Source organism: Manacus candei, unplaced genomic scaffold (genome assembly GCF_025592945.1).
Source record: "Manacus candei isolate 608988 ecotype Guabito, Panama unplaced genomic scaffold, ASM2559294v1 h1tg000141l, whole genome shotgun sequence".
NCBI lineage: Eukaryota > Metazoa > Chordata > Aves > Passeriformes > Pipridae > Manacus > Manacus candei.
Genome location: NW_026138189.1, coordinates 631163 through 652105, shown reverse-complemented (window position 1 = coordinate 652105; position 20943 = coordinate 631163). Strand labels below are relative to the sequence as shown.

General features: G+C 38.2%; 1 protein-coding gene across 1 annotated transcript; it reads right to left on the bottom strand.

Moving 5' to 3' along the window:
* Positions 1 to 8453: 8453 nt before the first annotated feature.
* On the bottom strand, positions 8454 to 19183 carry KCNMB1 (potassium calcium-activated channel subfamily M regulatory beta subunit 1). Its single transcript, XM_051771742.1, has 4 exons — positions 19010 to 19183; positions 13428 to 13593; positions 11795 to 11990; positions 8454 to 9580 (listed from the first exon to the last, which is right to left on the bottom strand). The coding sequence occupies exons 2-4, from the start codon at positions 13562 to 13564 to the stop codon at positions 9311 to 9313; spliced, it is 603 nt and encodes a 200-aa protein (XP_051627702.1). The 5' UTR covers positions 13565 to 13593; positions 19010 to 19183; the 3' UTR covers positions 8454 to 9310.
* Positions 19184 to 20943: the final 1760 nt, after the last annotated feature.

The window sequence follows — 20943 nt, the reverse complement described above, 5'->3', positions numbered from 1 at the left end:
ATGTGGAGCATCTGGTGAAGTGTCTGGTGGGTTTATGGTTTTGGTTTCAGGAGGTTTGGTTTTGTTGGAATTTCTTATGTTTGCTTGGGGTGGGGGAGTGTTTTGTTTTGTTTTCTTGTTCAATGTTTGCTTTTTTTGGTGTTTGTTATGTTGGGTTTTCCCCCCCTAAACTGTGCCACTTGCAGCAAAATAAATCTATTGTTCTGGTTTTGAGCTGTTACTCTGTTGCACACTTGCTTCAATCCTCTATGTTACGGTCCCCTATGGGTAGGGCTTGGTAAGCACCACTGTGCTGCAGTGGCTGCCTAGATGGGCACTAGTGTGGCTTGTGCCAGCTGCTAGAAAACACAAAGCAGATGTAGACTGCTAAACTTTATTGTTTTATCTACAGAATTGCTTCTCTCAACTACAGTGAGACAAATGGGAATGGTCTCACGGAATTAATTCTGTGTCTTTTAGTCACTGAGCTCTTGAACTGTGGAAAAAGCATATGTTAATTCTTAGAGATGGAATTTGTATCTTCATTTTTCACAGTCAGAAAAATTCTTAATTTCTGGTCTCGTACTTCTGACTACTGCAATCAGATGTCAGTGTCTGGTTTTGACACAGAATTGAGTTGAGTTGAAAAGATGGGGACAATGGAATTACACTTTGTCTGATGATTCTCCTTCTTTAATTAATTAAAAATTGTTTTGAATTAATTTCTATCCTCTTAGAAATTTTTCTCATCTTAATAGGCATAAGCAGTACAGTGCTGTGATTTGACATCATGAACTGTCACCATTTTGAGTCTTTAAATTTAATTCTTTTTTTATACTAACTTCCTGTAAAGTCTTGATATTTTAAAGCTGTATAAAATACTCACTCTCAGCATCGCTTGAGAGACTTTTAATGTCACCGAATGGGTGATTTGCTGCATTTCCATGTAGATAAATTCTGTGCAATCATGAACCTGAAGAATGATGATTTTCAGAATATAAAATAATGGAACACACATGTTGCTAATGTTGTTCCAAAACAGCTACTGTAGGTTTTTATTTATAACTGGAAAAAAAATCCTGCTTTCCAGTGAAGAACCAGCTGGGCATCAGATTTCCTATAATGTTGTTTTCATTGAACTTTTAAAGAGCATGCGAGACTACAGAAGCTCCTAATTTATTATTGTTGGAGTTTTTGATTGTTTGTATTTTGTTTGGTTTTGTTTGTTTGTTTTTCTTTTTTTCTTTTTCAGTGGCTGGGAAGATGAGAGCTTCAGTTACTAGGTGTCCCATGCTGACAACCACACGTTTAAACAATGCAATCTGGATCTGGGATCTTCTTGTGTGTAAGGTACCCAGCCTATAGCCTGCCACCAGCTGAGACTGTGTCAGTCATCCTGATGGCCTGCTGAATAATTTCACAACATATGACTGGAAATAGCATCATAGGATGGTTCTATGGACTCTTTAGATGTCTATTATGTGACAAGAGATATATAATTTATCTCACCTTGTCTGAAAGGTTCCTTTTTTCTTTCCTTTTCCCTGAAAAAGCAAATCAAAACAACTACCACTAGGAAAACCTAACATGTTCTGCTATACTAAGACAAAGCTTAGAGGTCCTGTGCATAAAGCACAAACAGAAGGGCACTCTTAAAAGAACTATGTTTATTCAGAAAATGCAGAGGTGACCCTTGGGTGGCCATTCTGAGGGGAATAAACCAGCTTGTATAAACCAGTTCCTAAGCTTGTGCTAAGCATTTTTTTTTCAGGGATGTTCGCAGCATATTCTGGAAAAGGCTCCTGAGTGCAGTATTGTTACAACTGCCCAGAGCAGAAACTGCCAGGAACCATTACAGGTGGCTGGGCAATGTTGTCTTGTTCTCAGGTCAGCTAATCTGCCTTGACCATAAAGAACCCCAAATTATTTTCTTAGAGGTGTGGGAGTGTACTTGAATTTACTTAGTGTGTTGAGTCTCTACATTAATGTGTTACTTCTGAAGAGTAAATGATACGTACTTCAAGTTCAGGCAATTTGTTTGATAGTACCATTTTTTAACACCTTTGAAAGTTCTATTCATTCGTGCTATTTCATTGCTTTACTGAAAGCAGTCCAGAAGGCAATGAATTATTTCCTGTCCACTTGTGAGGCATGAAGAACCATTTCAGTGGCTATGGAGGGGAATATCCATAGGTATAAAAGGAACAATGAAGACTTTACAAATTTTATCCATGGAAATATTTTATAAGCTGTTTTAAAACTTCTATCAGTGTGTATCTTCATGCAGCTTTTTCGATGTGACATTCCGAATGAATTGCTTGAAACATAATTTCTAATACAGTGTTCATTTCTGTTGTCACAGTCTGTCTGACAAACGTGCATTTACAGAAGGTTTAAAAAACCAAAACCCCCTCAAAACAACCACCCCTTTAAAGAGCTAGTGATTCTTCCATGTCAAGTTCAAGGCAAAAGGTTTGATGTTGGATGTGTAAAAAGAAGAATCTCTGCAATCTCTATTTCACAGTGAATCATTTCAGTTCCCTCATCTTTTGGACTCCAAGTCTCCCTTGGCTAGCCAGACACCTAGATTTTGCAGTTGTAACTCCCTGGTTTTCCAACTATTGACAGATATGGATAAAGGTTTCACTATTCCAGTCATAGAAAAAAACCAACCGTCTGTTTAAGTAAAGGCAGCAAACATTTCCTCACACAACAGTACCTCTATATAATGAATGTAATATATCCTTTAAGAAAACCCAACACTGCACTAATGGCAAAAACTGTGGTGCCAAAACTCAACAAGCAAGATAGCTTATTTACTCACATTGTTTATCTGTTTCACCCTAGCTGTGTATTCTATAGGCAGCATTTAGGGACAGGCTTCATTTTGGGTTTGCAAGATTCAGCTGTGGTAGTGGGGATTTCCTGCCTACAAATCAGAGGGTAATTCAAGTTTGAGGACTTTCCAAGGAATGGTCACTATTTTCTGTAGACTAGGCTTAAATTCTGGCACTATGGTTTCAGGCTGCTGAGGCTGACAGCCCTGGTGACTTAGGAGTCTTTTGATTATCGAAAGTCATCTCCAAAAAGAAGTCAAGATTTTTTTCTTTATTCACTTTACAAATAAGCATGTCCGATGTTTTGAAATGTTCCAGCAGAGAGAGAATTATGCAGCAAGCTATAAATTCAGAGGTGCATCAAACACTATTCTTGTGCTTAGCCTCTATCTCTGAGCTTTTTTTAGAGACATCTGTTATACATTGTACTGTCTCATTAGATTTTAAAGCATGTGAATGAAATTATTTAGAGACTATTCAAAGAGTTTATATAAGAATGTCCTTGAATTTGGTTTGACTAAACAGCCAGTATTTGCTTCATTCAAGTCATCTTGTTCTAGGTGTGGTACAAATACTTTATGGAAAAGGTGGATCCTTAGAAACAACTCTCTCCTCTGCCTCTCATCTGTAATATAAATCATGCTGGTTTTTTGCTGAAGTGTTTTCAGATGCTCTCCTTACTTGCTTTTAAGTACTGAATACAGAATAACCTATTTAGCATGCTGAGACTTTCTGAAAATCTACCTGGAATTATAAGAGGTAGGAAGTAGAATCACACAACAGTTTGGGTTAGAAGGGACCTGCAAGATCATCTCATTCTACCCCGCTGCCATGGATGGGGACACCTTCCACTAGCCCAGGTTCCTCTAAGCCCTGTCCAACCTGGCCTTGGACACTTCCAGGGCTGGGGCAGCCACAGCTTCTCTGGGCAACCTGTGCCAGACCACCACAATCACAGGGAAGAACTTCTTCCTAATATCCAATCTAACCTTGCCCTATGTCAGTGTGAAACCATTCCCCTTGTCCTGTCACTCTAGGTCCTTGTCCAAAGTCATTCTCCAGCTCTCTTGGAGCCCCTTTAGGCACTGGAAGGGCCTCTAAGTTTTCCCCCCCTAAGGTCTTCTTTTGTCTTCTCTGGGCTGAACAACTCCAACTCTCCCACAAAGGATAACTGCCTCCAGTCAATCCTGATCGTAATTTTTCCTGTATTAGAGTATTTTTTAACTTCAAACCAGGCTGTAAATCTGAAGTTACTCGATTAACCAGAAATGCTGTTTTCTTTCTATTATCAGAATTGCCAAAAGTAAAAAGCTGAATTATTTTGTGTGGCTTTTGAATAATGAATAGTCTAGAGACCCTAAATTGGTTATGTTTTTCCTCATTTCCTTATTAAAAAAAAAGAACCAAGCAAAAACCCCAAAAGAAATAAAAGAACTAAACCAAAATCAATGAACCAATCAAACCCTCCCCCTCACCCCCCTCAAATCCCTTAAACTAAGAACAAAGTCCCAGTTACACAGTTGGAAGGCATTTTGCTGTCAAGTGCCATAGGTTTATCCAATGAGTGGGGAATCTCTGAGGATCAGAGTCTTCTCGATGATACTGCCCTGTTGCTGCTTTGAGGACCAGGTAATAAAAATAGCACCAATTAGCAGGATACTGGAACCAAAATTGTCAGAGGCAGTCAGAAGGTACTTGCTATTGTTTAGATACATTAAGAACATGCTGGTGACTCACAGGTGGCTTCTCAGCAAGGCAGTGTCCCATAGGTTCCTCTTCAGGTGCTGTTGTTGCAACCTCATCAACGCTGGAGAAAGATTATGTTATTACAAGCTGATGAAAGCTGAATCTCACTCATCCAGAAAAATAGCTTCCCATTTATGGGGCAAGCTTCACTCTACAACCTTTTGCAATTTTTTTTTTTTTTTTGGGGGGGGGAGGGGGTTAGGGGTTTTTTTTGACCTAGGAGGAATGCTAATTCCCTCAATAATTGTGCTGGATCTTTTGTTCTTCCTCTTCCAGCAGGATCACCGTATCAAAGCTTATTTGACATTAAGAAGAAAAACTACTCCTAAGAGTGCCCAGCACTTGAAAATGAAGCAAGGCAAGGCCTAGAGAGCAAATGTAATATAGCAATACGAAAATTAGAGAGTTTATTTAGAAAGCAAACCCTAAGCAAAAGCACAGAGAACTTGGTCTTAGAAACAGCAGAGGCAATAATTCATTAAGGTATGCAGAACACACTGACACGAAAGAACAGAAGCATAAGTACACAGGAAAACAGAGAGAACTAAAAATGCAAAGACACATAATATTAGACGTATGGAGGAAAAACAAAAGGAGATAAGGGAAAGAGAATGAGCTGAGACCCAGGTACCCTTGCCAGATATCAGGAACCTCTGCCAGATGCACTAGGAAATCAGCCAGATTAGAGAAGTTCACAAAGTTTATGATGATGATGGAAGAAAGGACAGGAGTTCATGAGGCCGAAGAACAGGAACGACCCCTCAGATTCTCCCCAAACTAAAGACCACGCCCCTAACTCCGCCCAAACTCTACCTGTTATGAATATTAAAAATGTATGTTGCAATTTATGAATATTCATATTGTATGGTGCAATTGCTTGGCAAAAATTGTATAAAGGCCCAGCTGTGAATTGCTGGAATGAAGCAGTTTGTCCAGGGCGATCTGGCTTCCCAACATCGAAAATAAACATACCTCCTGCTTAAAGGCTAAAAACTTCGTCTCTGAGCAGTTTCTCCGTCCGTGCCTTTTGGGGCATAAAATTGGCATCAAAAAATAGGACTTTTAAGAGTTTCAGGAAAACACTATTGTTCATATGGATATATGAAGCGCCTGTACAACTAAAGTATTCATCAGGTTCTAGAAATCTATCTACATTCTCTCTGTGATCCCTACATATTCCGGTTGACTCAAAGACTATTCCTGTGGTCTAAGCATCCGTGCGGGTCAAAGCTATGTGTAGTCAACCAGATTTCAAGTATGAATTTCATTTCCATCTGCTTGCGCTACTGCTTCTCTTCTGCTGGCAGGAATTCTAATGCTTTAATATACACCTTGATCATCTACTCTGCTTTGAGAAACTGAGTTGTGTAACTGCAGTGGTCACTGCTTGGATGGCAGCACTTCTCATAGGAAGTGTTTTACTGGATCTCAGAAAAATTGTATTTTTCATCAGAGTTATTGTAGATTTGATGGTATAAGCCAATAATATTAAAAAAATCCCTACCAAACAGAAACAAAGGGTATATTGCTTCCTTCTGTGTTCCTGTAAGAAGCATAGAGTGTGTTATTAAAACTTCACTCTCTAGTGAATTATAACTTTTGTAGATGGAAAAAGCATAGAAAAATATTTACAAAAGTTCAAAAGAATGATCATCAACCTCATGCCCTGTAAAACACTTAGTTTTAACATTAGGAGAAAGTGAAAGTGTAAGGGAAAAATAATATCTCTATTTAACATTAAACTTGCAAAAATGTAGAAAATAACCAACACTGTATGCATGATCAAAATATTATTTAAAAACAAGAACAGACTTCTGTGGTGTCTATACATTTTGTTTTCTGCAGTAGAATATTTGGCTTTTTACATTTAAATCCTCTGTTTCTTTTGGGCTAAAAAGAAGTGATGTTTGTCAAGACTCCAGAACAATGGAGTTTCCCAATTTGTGTGTAGGTTTCCCTCTGCACTGGCTGGTTTTACTTGCAACATTTTCTGTCCAAATAGGAAATTTTACTTTTTTAGAAAACAAAATTTTAGTAGAGTTTTTCTTAAGGGGTACTCGCAATGTGTCCACGTTGGAGGGAAGTAAGTAATTTCATGTAACAATTGACTGGCTTTATTTTTGGAGGAGGTAAATCTGGAGACACAACTTGCACTCCGAATAAATCTTCATCTGCTATTATCAGGGACAAGTATGAGTAGGAAGGTGAGGGGATGTGGCTTTAGGGGATGGTCTTGGGAAGCCAAGGGCAAGTGGGAAGCAGTTACTCCTGGTCTTCACGCTTCATGCCAAGTTCCGAGCTCTGCTGAATTTTTGCTCTTCAAACATAAGGCACTGACTCCGAGTAAGTGGGAGTTAGTGGGGCCACAGGGACTGCCAGCAACATCCCACCTTCATTGATCTCCTGCTGAGTTGGGAGGGGAGCAAGGTGACAGGGCTGCCAATTTGCTGGACTGAGTGTAAAGTACTAATGAGCAAGTTAAACTTTGCAATCTGGAGACTAAACTGCTAAAAAATGAAATTTGGAGTAAAACTTTGCAAGATCCTATTCACGGCTAGCTTGGTCATCTCCTTTGGTACCAGTACAGTGCATTACCTTCAACAGGTATCCTACCTGTTTGCCTACTTTTTAAACTGTTATTACACTCCAGTCTCAGCTTTTTATGAACTAACAAAGTAGGATTCCCATCCCATTTGGTCACCCAAACCACCTGTACCTGTGCCAGCTGAACATTCACTTTTCTGAATGAGAGAAGTTAAAATTGTATATACACAAAACTTCAAATGCATTTCACAAAAGTGTTGTATGAAGATGTAAATGCTGTCTTCCCTGTGGACACAGTGCTCCTACTATATTAATTTCTGAGGTTTAGCTTTTTTCTTTTTTTTTTCATTTTCTTTTAACAGCCCCTGCTTACATGATCTGAATCTTAAACACTAGAGTAGGTAATTTTTCCTTTTGTACATTTCTTATAGATAACCATCTATATTTTGAATGTTGAATGAGTGTTCATGAGGATAATAACTACTATTTTGTACTATCCTGGTCTACTTTTCATTTACTGATCCTGATGAAAAGCAAACTGACACTGTTCCATTTGTAATGTTAGAAAATGCAAGTAATGGGTTAATATTTCAACCTTTCTCTTTATTACAGTAAACAATACAGAATTTTGCCACATTAATGAGAATAACTTTTTCCACTGTAATTTAATGAATTTTAATTTATATCTAAGCCTTGCAACTTTCCTGTGAATGATAGCTTCTAGTGGTTTATCAGTTGTGTGATGAAAAAGCATGTACTAGTTGTGTTCCGAATGCCAGTCAAATACAGTACATGGGAAGTATCTCATGTTCCTCTGGTGTCCAGTTGCAGTTGAAATTTGACTGAGAGAAAACAGAGTTATTTTGAGAGAATAGAGAATGTCTCTATATGTGCATCAGAGCATTCCTAGGAGTTTTGGCACTGGAAACAAAAATACCTCTTTTGAAATATCTTTTTGCTAGGCATGTAAACTTCTGTCTGTTACATTAGGTTCTTGTATTTAGTAAGGCATCACAGATGTTTTCTACTTTTTGTGGTTTAAGAATGGTATTCCCCAAGTTAGTGTTCCCACCAAAACACTCCAAACTATGTACCACTCGCTCATTTCCCCTCCTCCCTGTGGGTGGCTGGAGAGGAAAACTGGAGGCACAAAAGGTAAACATCACAGGCTGATGTAAGAACAATTTACTGGAAACAGCAATGAAATAAGACAATGAACACAACAATAGTAACAGCAACAATGCTAATAAAAGAGTGTACAAGAAATGAATGATTTACATGAGTTCTCGCTCCCAACAATACCCAACTGCTCCCTCTGCCCACACCACTGACCCAGAAGAGATAACATCAGGGTCCTAGCCATGCCTCCTCCTGGCTACTGAAAAAATTAACCCTGTCCTGGCCAGAACCAGGACCCTACTTCATAATAATATTCTTTATGTCTTAGCTTCCTCTCCTTAACAGTTTTTATAATCTATGCAAATAGCAGGCAGGTAACCTTCTTTGAGTGGTGCACTTGTTTCAAATAAAGCAAGACTAAAATTTGAGTTAAATACAAAAACTTCTAGTATGAGCTTCTTTCCTGTACCCTGTACTTTATGCATTTCTTTATATACAACTGGTGCTACATGATTAGAGGGCAAGTTTTGTAAAGTCTGTGTGTATATATTTGGAGTGGTTTTTTCCCTCCCCTTTCCCAAAAGCAGAAAGAAAGCCATGAAAACAAACATCTTTTTGCACCATAACAAAGCTGCCTTTCTCAACAGACAAGAAGAATATACCATGAGTACTTAATGTGTTAGTGTACAAGTGTATAAAGGATGTGTTTGCCAGTGATGATGTATATGGATCTGGCACATACTAATCTCAGTCAGTCAGAAAACTAGCACCACATCTAAAATGTGGAACAAAAGTTTAGTAGTAAACTTGAATTGTAGCTTTGCAAAGCAACTGTACCTCATAAAGCCCAGGGAAACAATAGACAGTAACTTGGTCCGTGTGCTTATGAGGTATTTTCAGACATTCCGGGGAATCATATTTTCTCCTTGGGTAATGGATTGCCATCCATAGTGGGTGCCATTCAGTTCTTTGAAATGCCTGCCCTTGGATGGACACCTGGTATATTAAGAGTCACAGAATGCCAGTAACAGGCAGAATAAAAGCATTTTAATATTTTGCAACAATCTGTGCTAGAAATTTATTTTCTACTGCCAAGCAGAAAGAACAGAAACATACTGACTAATTTTTACCAGAACAATAATCAGACATCCACCAGTAAACATGAGTGTAGGCCAGAGGAAAGCAAAGAGGAGGCCTTTGGGGGGATAAAGCCTGCTTAAAATAACATTGGTCTGTGTTCCTCCTGGATCATAGTAACACGGGAAAGTGTGGTATTTTTTGAAATTGCTTGCAATTGTTTCTATTCGTGCTTTAACTTCTTTGGAGTTCTCCGACTTGTCTGGGACGTACGAGCACTGGAATAAGAAATTAAGGTGATTCATTATAATGGATACTCTAAGACAAAGTCTGTAGTTAAATCAGTTCAAGGAAAAAAGTCAAGCTAGTACTGACAAAATCTTCTGTGGTTTAGCATCCTTGAAGATTGTCTTGATTATGTCCATAACCCATTTGCCATGTTTCCCTGTTTCCATCAGTGTGTCTATGCCCCCAATCTGCAGATTTACAGATTGGAGTTATGTTGTTGGAAACCAATAACATGAGTGCTCAAAAAACCCCTTGAGTCTTTCAGAATGTCGCTTCATTATTACAGTGCCAAACTCCAGTTCCTAACAGAGCTTCTAGGCACTGCCACAGCAGGAAAGTGTTCATCATCATCATCATCATGGCCAGTCTTCGCGAACGAAGATTTGGGAAAGGTCATTACCCTTCGAGCCTGCGCAGTGGATTTTTTAGGTGAGACACAGTGTGCGCTGAACTGAGCCCACCCTTTAATCCTGAGGTTCATCTGCCGGAGCCAAGTGAGCTCGGACGGTGGCAGCAAGGTCCTCAGGATGTAGTTTTGTTTAGAGATGGATGGCCTTACAGGGCTGATGAGCTCAGGAAAGTGTTAATTGTGCAGAAATTCACACTGGCTTGTTTCACTGTGTGCCTTTGGTTGTAACTAGTAGAAAAATACAGCAAGCATGGCTTTTAGAGGCTTCCTACTTGTTCTTGTAACGCAGAATGCAGTTATTTAGTCTTCAGTGGAAATACTATTAGACTCTGAAGCACACTTTTTTTTTTTTGTTATTCATAACCTTTTTTCTCTGCAATATTATTTTTGATATCTAATAATGATTAGGTGTATTAAACTGGAAACTGGCCAAGGCAGAAAGGAGGATGGTTCCTGACCTGAAAACTTGCAGTAATGCAACTAGGTAGGAAATCAATAAATCACCTCGTCTTGCAGTGAACAACACTTGTTTCCATCTACACTGGATAATTTCTGCTTTGCTGCTTTATTGCATGTAACTTTCCCTGAGATAGTCGCTATAAAGATAGGCATTAGAAAAATTCTCTTCAGCTTAAGTGTTTTATGCTATTAGGTTTGCGTCGTGTGAAACTCTAACTCTTTGCACTTGAAGTCTGAGCATGTTTATTCTGGATTCTGAAAGTACTTCAATCTTGGACATTCAAGATCTGAATTTCAATTTTCCCCCTTAAGACAGTTGCTGATCTGGAATAAGGCCTCTGAAATACTCATGGGTTTGGAACTGAACTAAACCTGACCTTTCTTGGAACTGGGTACCTGTAGGAGCACTTTTTGTTCTGGGGGAGCAAGCCCAAAAATATTGAACACTCTGCTGATTCCCAAGCAGAAACCCTGGCAGGAACAAAAGGATAACACCCCTCACTTTCCCCCTCCATAATCTTTCACAGACCTCTAAAACCAAATGAATATTGTGCACCCACATTTCTATCCCACCCATGCACTTGTCCTCTGGGGAAGAGATCCCTAAAATTACTGACCAAGGGATCTCTACCACAATACCCAGCATCTCTGCCTTACACAGGTGCTACCTACAGTGCCACTGCCCTCTCCATGAGTCCAGGAAACTGCTGCAGACCAAACCAAAAACAAATGAGTTTTGTGTGTGATCATCTTCCAAAATCACTTATTTGTTTCTTCTTTCTGTCTAAAATGTGCATCATGTTGCTGTTTCCTCTACTTTCTTTATTCCCTGCTTCATATCATACACGTAAAATGCAAGTAAAATTGGGATTTGTGATCTTATTTTGGATGGTTCTGAAATTCAGGTCTCTTGTGATAATTTAACATGGAACTGGGCAAACCACAGCTTATAAATTAATTGTTCCTATTGGTCTTCAACTTGGAGACAAATATTTTAAAGTGTTCACAAATATTATATATTCATGTTGGTAATTCCTTAACAAGCATTGACTTAATGTTTGATGTAATGCTTAAAATAAAATCCAAACTATGTCATTTCTGGAATGTTTTAAAAATGACATTACAGATTGGAGTTATGTTGTTGGAAACCAATAACATGGGTGCTCAAAAAAACCCTTGAGTCTTTGAGAATGTCACTTCATTATTCCAGTGTCCAACCCCAATTCCTAACAGAGCTTCTAGGCACTGCCACAGCAATAGTCTAAGACCAGACATTAATATGTAAAAGACAAGCAACTCCTGCTCTTACTGTGCTGCTTTGTTTAAAAACCATCACCTTAGGATTTCTTTCCAGTGTATCTTCAGTCTGGTACAGCATAACCTCCTGTCCCGAGGCTGTCAGATTAACCCACACCTGTAGACAGGGATAAGAAAAGATGTCTTCATCCTCTGAGCCTTCGCTGTCTGGGCAGAGAACTTTGTCCTCGATGTTGGCTTTGAGTACCTTGCACACGGTTTCTGTTGTCCAAACGCTACAAAACCAAAACAAAAGATATTGCTTTTAAGCTCATTAGAAGCATCTGTTGAAAGTTGCATGTGGAGATGCATCTGTGTGTGGTGGCATGGCTGGAGTTCATGACCGCTGCATCCTGCGCAGTGAACTGATTTCATAGCTGCACTTGGAGAAAGGTTGCCATAGGGAAGAAGTGCAGGAAAGCATTTTTGTTGTTGTTGCTGTTGTTTGTTATGCATTCTGTGTTTTGCAGTTAGATTTTGACCTACCCATCTTTAACAGGCTTCAAGTGTTGTTCAAGAAAAAAAAATTGCTATGGATTTTAGTGTTTGGTAATAACTACTTGGAATGCAGTACACTCGATATCTCAGAACTATTTTAGCTAGTTTCCTTCAATAAGCCTCAGAACTCAGATCAGTTCCTACGGTTTTTCCCCTCCCCCCTTTTCTTTATTGCATAGGCCTTTTGCATGAATAAGAAGCCAGATTTTTTTCTGGATAAAGTTAAATTTTTGCTGTTGCATATCCCTTTTTCTCAAGAGTTACTGTTCTGTTATTGATAATGCAATAAACTTTTGCTCACAGCAGTACGCATTGGTGGCAAAAAAGTCAAGAAATAATTTCACTCAAGTTCGTACAAACTAATCTCTTTACATGCATCTGTCTTTTGTAATGTAATCTGGAGGCTGGAAAATAAATAAAATATATGTGAATTACTCTGTTTTAAACATAACGGTTTTCAAATTTTTGAGATTAAAGATGTTCTAGCAAGAAGAACGAGGTGGATATCCTCGCTTTCTCTATCAAAATCTTCAAATGTGAACAAGTGAGGTGCACTCTTTGTCTTGTTACTTTGGTTTTTTGCAAATTGATTTTTTGTGTGGAGGCAGAATTTGCAAAATGAAATAAAAGTGTGGATAATAGTAACTCCTTCAGCATTCATTGTATTCTGCAACATCTTCTGGCACACTCTGTGCTAGTTTCCTATGATGGCTGAGTTAGAAGTAAGATACAGATTCTCCAGTAAACAATTTTGTCTTGACTTCTATTGCTCAAGTTTTAATAGTTTTATTAAACACAACACTCTCCTGCACGTGGAAAAGCTTTCTAAAACTGTTTTTATTTTGCAAGACTTGGCTTTTCATTGTCAAGCTTCCACAAGCATGGTTGGTTTTTTGATTTTATGTGTTTTCACACTAAATTTTTTATTTTGTTTTGTTTAGCCCTGAGGAGCATAATTTTCTCTTCCTTGTGGTTACTTTTAAGTGCCTAATATCTTCTTGGCTCATTTTTTTTCTCCTTTTTTCTGTCTTAAATCCTTATGAGCTCTTTGAGGGTACATGGTTTATTTATTGTACAATGTACTAACATATCTTTTATCACTTTTTTAATAATTGTATTTGATGATGACAAGAAAAAGAACAGCTTTATTTCATAAAAAAAATGGCTGTTATTACCTCTTAGTGTAGAAAGGCACAATGGTGATCCCAATAAAAAAGTACATCATCATGGAGCATGCAACCATTCCCAGTCCCAGGCACAGGGCTCTTGTCTCCCCTCTCTTCTGAGCAGTCACCAACTTCTTTCCCAACATGATCTAGAGTTGTGAAACTTGAACAACCTCTTTTTGGTATAAAATCAAATACAGAAAGGAGAGGGAAAACATGACAGTTATTGTGGTTGTGTAGCGAGTTTCTGAAATACAATATATTCCATGAAGGAAGAGTCTAATTTTTGCAAAACTATAAATAATAATAAAAAAAAGTTACTGTGTTTTTCATTAGACTCCTTTTCCACTTTTTTAATTTACCCTATAGACCTTTAACAAGTGTATATGTGTATAGGCTAAGAGCTGGGGTAGGAAAACCTTATAACTTTTGGGGAGAATTCTGTTAACAGTCCAATTCAGTCTATTTTATGTTGCTGTTTCTCTGAAGTAAGAGATGTTCTGTTGTGTATTGGTAAAGGCTGCATAAAGGGAAAATCTTCCCAGAATGGAATCCTTTTTACATGATGCCTTTTCTTCTGGAGTAGTCTGAAAGGTGATTGTCTTATTTCAAGAGAATGGAAATAATTTAAAATTTATCATTTAAGATTTCCAGTTCAGACTTCTGCAAGTTTTTTGGCCTTGCCCATTCAGGGATACTCCAAACCTGGTGTTAGTGTAACACTAGGGAAACTCTTGGGCATTGCTGTCTGAACCCGAGCTTGTGAGTGACTAGCATTAGCCCCCCCCCCCCCTCCTTTGATAAGGAGAATCTGAAAATAATTGCTGTGAATCTATGTCATTTAATCATGATGATATATAGGATTATTATATGAATGGGCCATAACTTTCAGTGTGAGCTCAACCTATCATCAGTATCTGCTTCACCGACAGCTGTGACTGCAGGTTTTTGGGGTTTGTTTTTTCATGAAAACATGGCACAAGCCATTGTTATGGTAGAGGACAAGACTGGCAAGATTTGTGTGGGCTTTTTTTGAGATAAGAGAGGAAAGAAGAGCAGAAGGAGAAAAGGAAAATATGTTACATACATGCTGAACAAGTTTTCAGTCCTGTTCTCCTGTGCAAGGCAATGGTGCACAGCTTCATGAAGTGCATTTTCAGGATTATAGTTTCAGGTATGTGTTTAGTGTTTATCCTTTCTGACTGGTCTTCAGGATGGTGTGGTTCCTGCCTAAATCCACCTGTGTTCAGACTTAAATTTAGGTATAGTGTAAGACAAGTACAAACCAAAGTTAGCAAATAGGCTCTTCAGGTTATCTGTGAGTAGGTGGTCTCCATCTGCCCCAGGCTGGCAGAGCTGTGCTGTTACTGCAGGTAGGGGACCACGCTGAATTTGGTGAACGATGAGATAGCTCTCAAAGCTGTGAGTTTCAGCTCTTAAAGGAAAGAATGGAAATATATTCTGAATGTTGCTTTCTTTCATGTTAGTTCTGGTTTTCACTGGTAAAAGTGCCTCACTTTGACTGTTTAATGATCAAAGGAAAAAAGTATTTGAACATTGACATGCTACTGTTTTTAGACTTCTATAACACCTGAATGTTTGTGCTATTAGCAATAAAAATAGACGTCTGTGGAAAGTAAAACAGCTTTGGTTGTTTCGCATAACTTGGGATTAGTTGCAAATTTTAAATACTTATTTTGAAGTTGCCAGTACATGATATCAAAGTGAAAGGCTGTTCTCAGGTGTCCCTAGAAACTAAAGGAGTTACTGTTAGAGTACAGAATTTTGTCCAGTTCCATATTTAATTCCACTTTAAATAAAACATCAACATCCACTGGGAGTTTTGCATACAGCATTTTGAGGGGAGTTTTTTTTTTCTTATGATTATGTATTGTATACATTGGCATTGTAAGAAGCATCTCAATTTGAAAACTGCCATAAGACGAATCTTCCCTGTTTACTGGCATTTGAGTTTAATGCAGAATGTGAGCTAAAGCCCTTAAGTAAGGCTGTATTGTGTTTTGCTTGGTCAATGGTGTTATAAATAGAATGTGTGGCATCAAATGGTGCCAGCATGCTCGTGCTGCACCTGCATATTCATGTAAAATTGGAAATAGCACTTATAAAACCCAAAGAATTCCAAAATATTTAGAATACTGGGCAACATGGCACATTAAGACACATTAAACTGACTTTCCTATTGTGCCGCTTGGTCAGAGGGGAAAGTGGAATAAGGGAACATCATTGGCCCTGGAGCACAGACCCCAAGACCATGTGGTAGCAGGTCCTTATAGCACAGTGGGAAGCTAAAGATAGATGAGTGAAAACATGTGTTGTTAGTAAGAAATTCTTACATACAGTAACAACGATTAATCTTTAATTTTCTGTGAGAAACTGAAAAAATGAAAGACTGATACTGCCACCGTGAGTTGTGGAAAACTTCTGGTGGCCTAGTGCTGTTAAATGAACTGAGTTTTAGATGAGCCATTATGTTTACTGAACTGACCCAGTTACACTGAGAAACAGCAAGGTAATCAACCCCCTTGTTACATGGAAAACAAGAACCATGGGACTATTAACCAAAGAATTAATAAGAAATGTAATTGCTCCAACAGTCTTGCTTGAATGTTGGTCACACACGCAGCAGAAGTACCACTAAACTCATGCTTCTAATAATCTAAAACTGCAAGTCTACCTCTTTAAGACACAAAAGGAACTCGTATCTGTAAATTGGAAATTTTTCTCAAGTGGCCAAGAGTTTTCCCAGCTTTAAGTGCAGTGCTGGTCCCTGTCCTGACACAAGCCAGACTGCCTGACCCTGGCTCTCTGCATGGGCTGCTGAGTGATCCTGTTTGCCTCTGCTCCCCCAGTTCAGATATTTGCTCTTCCCCAAAGTGAATAAGGACATTTAAATTATGCAGAGTGCGTTAACAAGAAAGGTTCATTAAAAATATCTCATTAAGTGCTTCTATGGATATGTAAACTAAGCAGCTAGGTCTTCAGGCTGTGTAAATGAGGGATGTCATTGTTCTATTGCTGAACCAGATTAGCTGTAAATGCGGTCCCTTAACTGAAATAGCATTTCCTGCTACATTTTTTTTCTGCTTTCCAATGTAGAAGATCAGAAAAAATCTGTAACGCTATTTCAAACATGAACAGAAAAATTAAAGAGGAAACACTAAACAGCAAAGGAAACCCACGTGGATTTTTTTCTTTTTTACATAAAAATTCCTACGTTCTTCTGCTGGAAATCCTTCATTTTCCAACTCTCAAGACAAAGCAATGCTGCATGCATATGGAAAAATGTATTTATTTGGAATTTCCTCATTGTTTAAAAGGTTAATTCTTTCAGATTAAAAAATTTTCTCTGGCTCCTGGCTCTGTCTATGTATATTAGAACAAGCGTTGACAGAGCTGATTTAGTGTTTCCTCTGACAAAATCATTAAGTCTTTGAAAATGAAGCACTGCAGAAGACTTGATTGGCCCAGGAAGTCTGAGCAAATTTGAATTGGGAGATGTTGAAGCGTACAAGGTGGGCCTTCAATAGAAAATTTAAATGTGTTTTTGTACTGAAGATTTTGTGGACTGTCTCCCTGTTTATTAGGAATGTATAAGCTGCAAATGTTTTCATAATGTTCCCTCTGCCTAATCTTCAATCTACTTAAATTATACAGTACATTAGCTGTGCAATTTCAGTTATAATCACTGCATTGACAGCTGCTGGTGATAATATTAGGGATGCCATCTGGTCAGGTTTGGAATAGTCCCCTGTTTTGATTAGAGACATGTTTGATACTTGGCGGGAAGTCTGCCTCCTCCTCCTCCCTCATCTTTGAGCAGTTTCTAGTGGTGTGACCTCCATGAGTTTGGATGGGACCTCTCTCTTGAGCTATTATAGGATGCTCTTAACTTGGATAAAGTATTAGTAATAGTGATGAATTCATCTTGCTTGCAGGAGAAAGGCTGCTAAATCCTTCTCTTGAATTTAAGTTGGGAATAAATATTAAGTGAGCTGGTCTTTTTTTTTTTTTTAAGCTAGTGTATCTCACACTGTAAGGTGAATTTCCAGTGAGTATTTAAGTATTGCATCAAGTTCTAATACAGCATCATACCAAGAAGAGTGATGCAAGTCATCCACATCTCTAATGTGATGAGGACTTGTTAAACAGGCCAGGACTCTTTGGCCTCTACAGCCTCTACATACAAAATAGCCTCTTGTTTTCTCCTGTCAAGTGCCAACTTAATAGTCACCTTGTTTTATTCTCAAAACACCTTATATGGACAACTTAAAAACTGCCAGCTTTGTTGGGTTTTTAAGAGGAGCATAGTTTTTGGTGACAGTTTATTGGCCAAGTGCATTGCGTGGGAACCAGAAGGCAAAATTTTTAGATCTGTAAGTATGAGCTCTGTACAGATTATGTTATTGGGACAGAGCTTGTGTTTACATATTTATTACTGTCTCTGAGTAGAGTTAGTTTGATCACTCACACTTGCCTACCTGTGTTTTTGTGAATATTTCAACATTGTTTAGATTCTTCCTTTCTGTTCCAATCCTACACTCATCCATTTCTCATCGGCTGCTCCACCACTTACAAGAGGCTGCAGTCAAAACTGCATTTATGTTGTCACTTTCTTTCCCTCTCCCCACCCTCAGTCTCCTCCTCTAGCAGTTATAGGCATTTCTTACTGGTACCAGGGATGCTGGGGCCAGAGAACACCGGTTTTGTTCATTGTAAATTGATAAGAAACCATTACTTAATAAGTTTTCTGTATATCTGGGACCACAAATACTGTATGTTACAGAAAAAGGTGGTGCTGAACCTCGATGGAAAAGTGCACAGAAAAGAAGATTCTCTTGTAGTTGTCTTGGAAACCTGAAACAGCAATATTTTGACTGCTTAGCATGATACAACTATGTTTATTTTATGAAATATACTGTATCATTTTGCTTTGTTGCTGTACTGTTTACCTGATGTGCCACTAGAGTGAATTAAAGAAATTAGCTTTTTCTTCTCTTTAAAAACATATGCAGCTATTTAAGACTAATTCTTTTAGCTTTTAAATATGGTCGTTCTTAAAAAAATTAAAAATGGGAAAAGAAGAAGTTACTTGCTTAGTTCAGCAGTTTTGAAATCTTTCTGAAGTGCTTGTTTTTGATTCTGTGCTGTACAGGGCTGCACAGAAGAAATCAGTTTAAGAGTAGGTTTTAGGGAAGTCTAGAAGAGTTTTAGTGCCTTACTTAGGGGTAACTACGCACAACCTCTAAAGTAAGGCTCAACACCCAAAGCCCTGAAACTCCTAAGAGTAAAGGTGTATTTACCATTAAAATGAATAAAAGGTATGATCTTATATGAGCTCTATACTCTTAATTTTACTGTTACCTTTGCTAACAGTTATGAAGAATGATCAGTTACATCGAGTTACAAAACAGAGAACAACTTAGCTCACATGCTACAGGAAAATTATCTGTGCTGTCCTCCATAGTGCTGCAGATTTAGAAAGCCTGTTGCTTCTCAAAACACTGTACTTTTCAGAACCCAAAGCTATTGCATGCTCCCAAGGAGAAACAGTTGCTTAGAAATATACTCACAGTTTTTGATGAAATGCTGCTTTCACTGATGATAAAAAAAAAAATCTTCTGTTACATGACAGACTTGAGATAGTAGTAGAGCTCAGAGCTGAAAGGGATTTTTATTATTTTTTTCCTTCCTGTACTTCTCTGGGTTTTCTTTGCTGTGGCTGAACTCCTAACTTAGTTCCCATATTACAAAGCCTTTTGTAACCATAAATGGTAAGGTATGAAAGAGCACTGTCCTTTTGGCGATTCATTGCGGAAACCAGGAAACCACAATATTGACTGACTTTTCTCATACCCTAGAGTCCCTTTACCACATACCCTGGTGGATTTGTGTTAAACTATGGCTCTACTCCTTTTGTACAGCTGTTTTAGTTTAGAAATCTGACAGATCTTTCGGGTAAGATTTAAGGAATTGAATGTATCAATGACCAGTGGTACTGATTCTTAATTCTTAATACCTAAGCTATTACCAGCTGTGTGTGAATGCTTTGTTGTAACTAGTTTCAGTGAGTTTGAATGCAACAGGTGCTAAAATTTTGACTGTACACCCTATACACAAGAACAAATCATCCATCACGTCATAAATGTTACACTGTGCAACATGTTCCTCTAGCCAAAAAGCAAAACAAGTTTCTGGGATGTATAAATGGATAACTCCTGTAACAGAGCTTCAGAGAAGAGCTAAAATAAAATTATTTTGTAAATTTTTCTGTTTTGAGAAAGAAAAACTCTCTTATTGGGAGACTAAAGGAATTTAAATGAATTAGTCCAGTAGAATCACTAAGAGAGCACTTATAAACAAGGGTAGGACATCCTCCCCACCCCACCCCCCCCCGGGCTTTAGGTATTTGATAATTAGCTCTTTTGGCTCAAGCTGCTCTTCTAACCTTGCTTTTGGTAAAAGATTTGAAGTTGACATGCTCAGAGTGCTCATGCTGTCTGAAGATAACCTATCAATCTCCTTCAGTAGGACCTTTTCTATTATTATTGATGCAATAATAACAAAGCTAACTTGGATTTAGATAGACCTTTACAGTTAAGTAAGAGGAAGCCTGCTACTATCATCTAGATTGGAAAGATTTATGATCATAGTAATTTTTTAATACTTGAGATGTGATGTAGTTAAATTTAAAGAATAAAGAATTTGAAGGTTGGAAAAAAGACTTATTTCCAGATAAAAGAGGATCAGGTTGAGTGGAATATTCTATTATTTTTTGATACTTAGAAATCAAGACTGGATATTTCAAAGATGGATATTTCAGGCTCTGCTGACTCAAGGAAAAGTCATGATTTTAATGAGGAATTTATTAAAAATGATTTTTGGGCTGTGTGATTCAGCAGTCAAGGTAGAAAACAAGGTAAGCCCTGCTGAACGAAATTCATGAATCTTCAAATTAACTGTCTTCTCTGCCTATTCTCCTTAACCCCAATGGTTAATACTCACAGATCAATTTCTAACTCCTACACTAAGGAGTTCTACTGCAAAATTAACACAAAACTTGTGGATTCCAGAGCAAAAATATAGAAAAAAATTTTAAAAGTTTCCTCAGTGAAAGGAGGTGGTGGTAAGAGTGGTTGGGCTCAGTTTGAGGTGCACTGGTGGTTTGTTTGAATAGACAGAAGCTATGCTCCAAGTCTGGTGCTACACAACGCTTTTTGCTTGTTTTTTTCCTCTCACATACACTGCAGGTGTACAAGTCTAGGTGGTCGCTGGCTCTTGGAGAACTAACCCAATAAAATAATGTGGGTGTGCTAAAGGGAGATCCTGTATTGATGTCCACTTCTAACCTTGGGATAGTTCAGCGTGCCACTGACCTGTACCAATTGACATGTATGCATTGGAGCTCAATGGCAAGCCAGATGTTTGTTGTGCTATAAACTGTAATTCTGTAAGTCACAGTCTAAAATATCCTTTGTCTTCTTAAAATCACATGGAATATTTTCTT

Excerpts from the sequence above, each read along its gene's own strand:
- KCNMB1 (XM_051771742.1), bottom strand. The coding sequence starts at position 13,564 with ATGTTGGGAAAGAAGTTGGTGACTGCTCAGAAGAGAGGGGAGACAAGA. Across the intron at positions 11,991-13,427 it reads GTGCCTTTCTACACTAAGAG|CGTTTGGACAACAGAAACCG; the intron begins GTAATAACAGCC and ends TTGGTTTTGTAG. Across the intron at positions 9,581-11,794 it reads CACTGGAAAGAAATCCTAAG|TGCTCGTACGTCCCAGACAA; the intron begins GTGATGGTTTTT and ends TTCTTATTCCAG.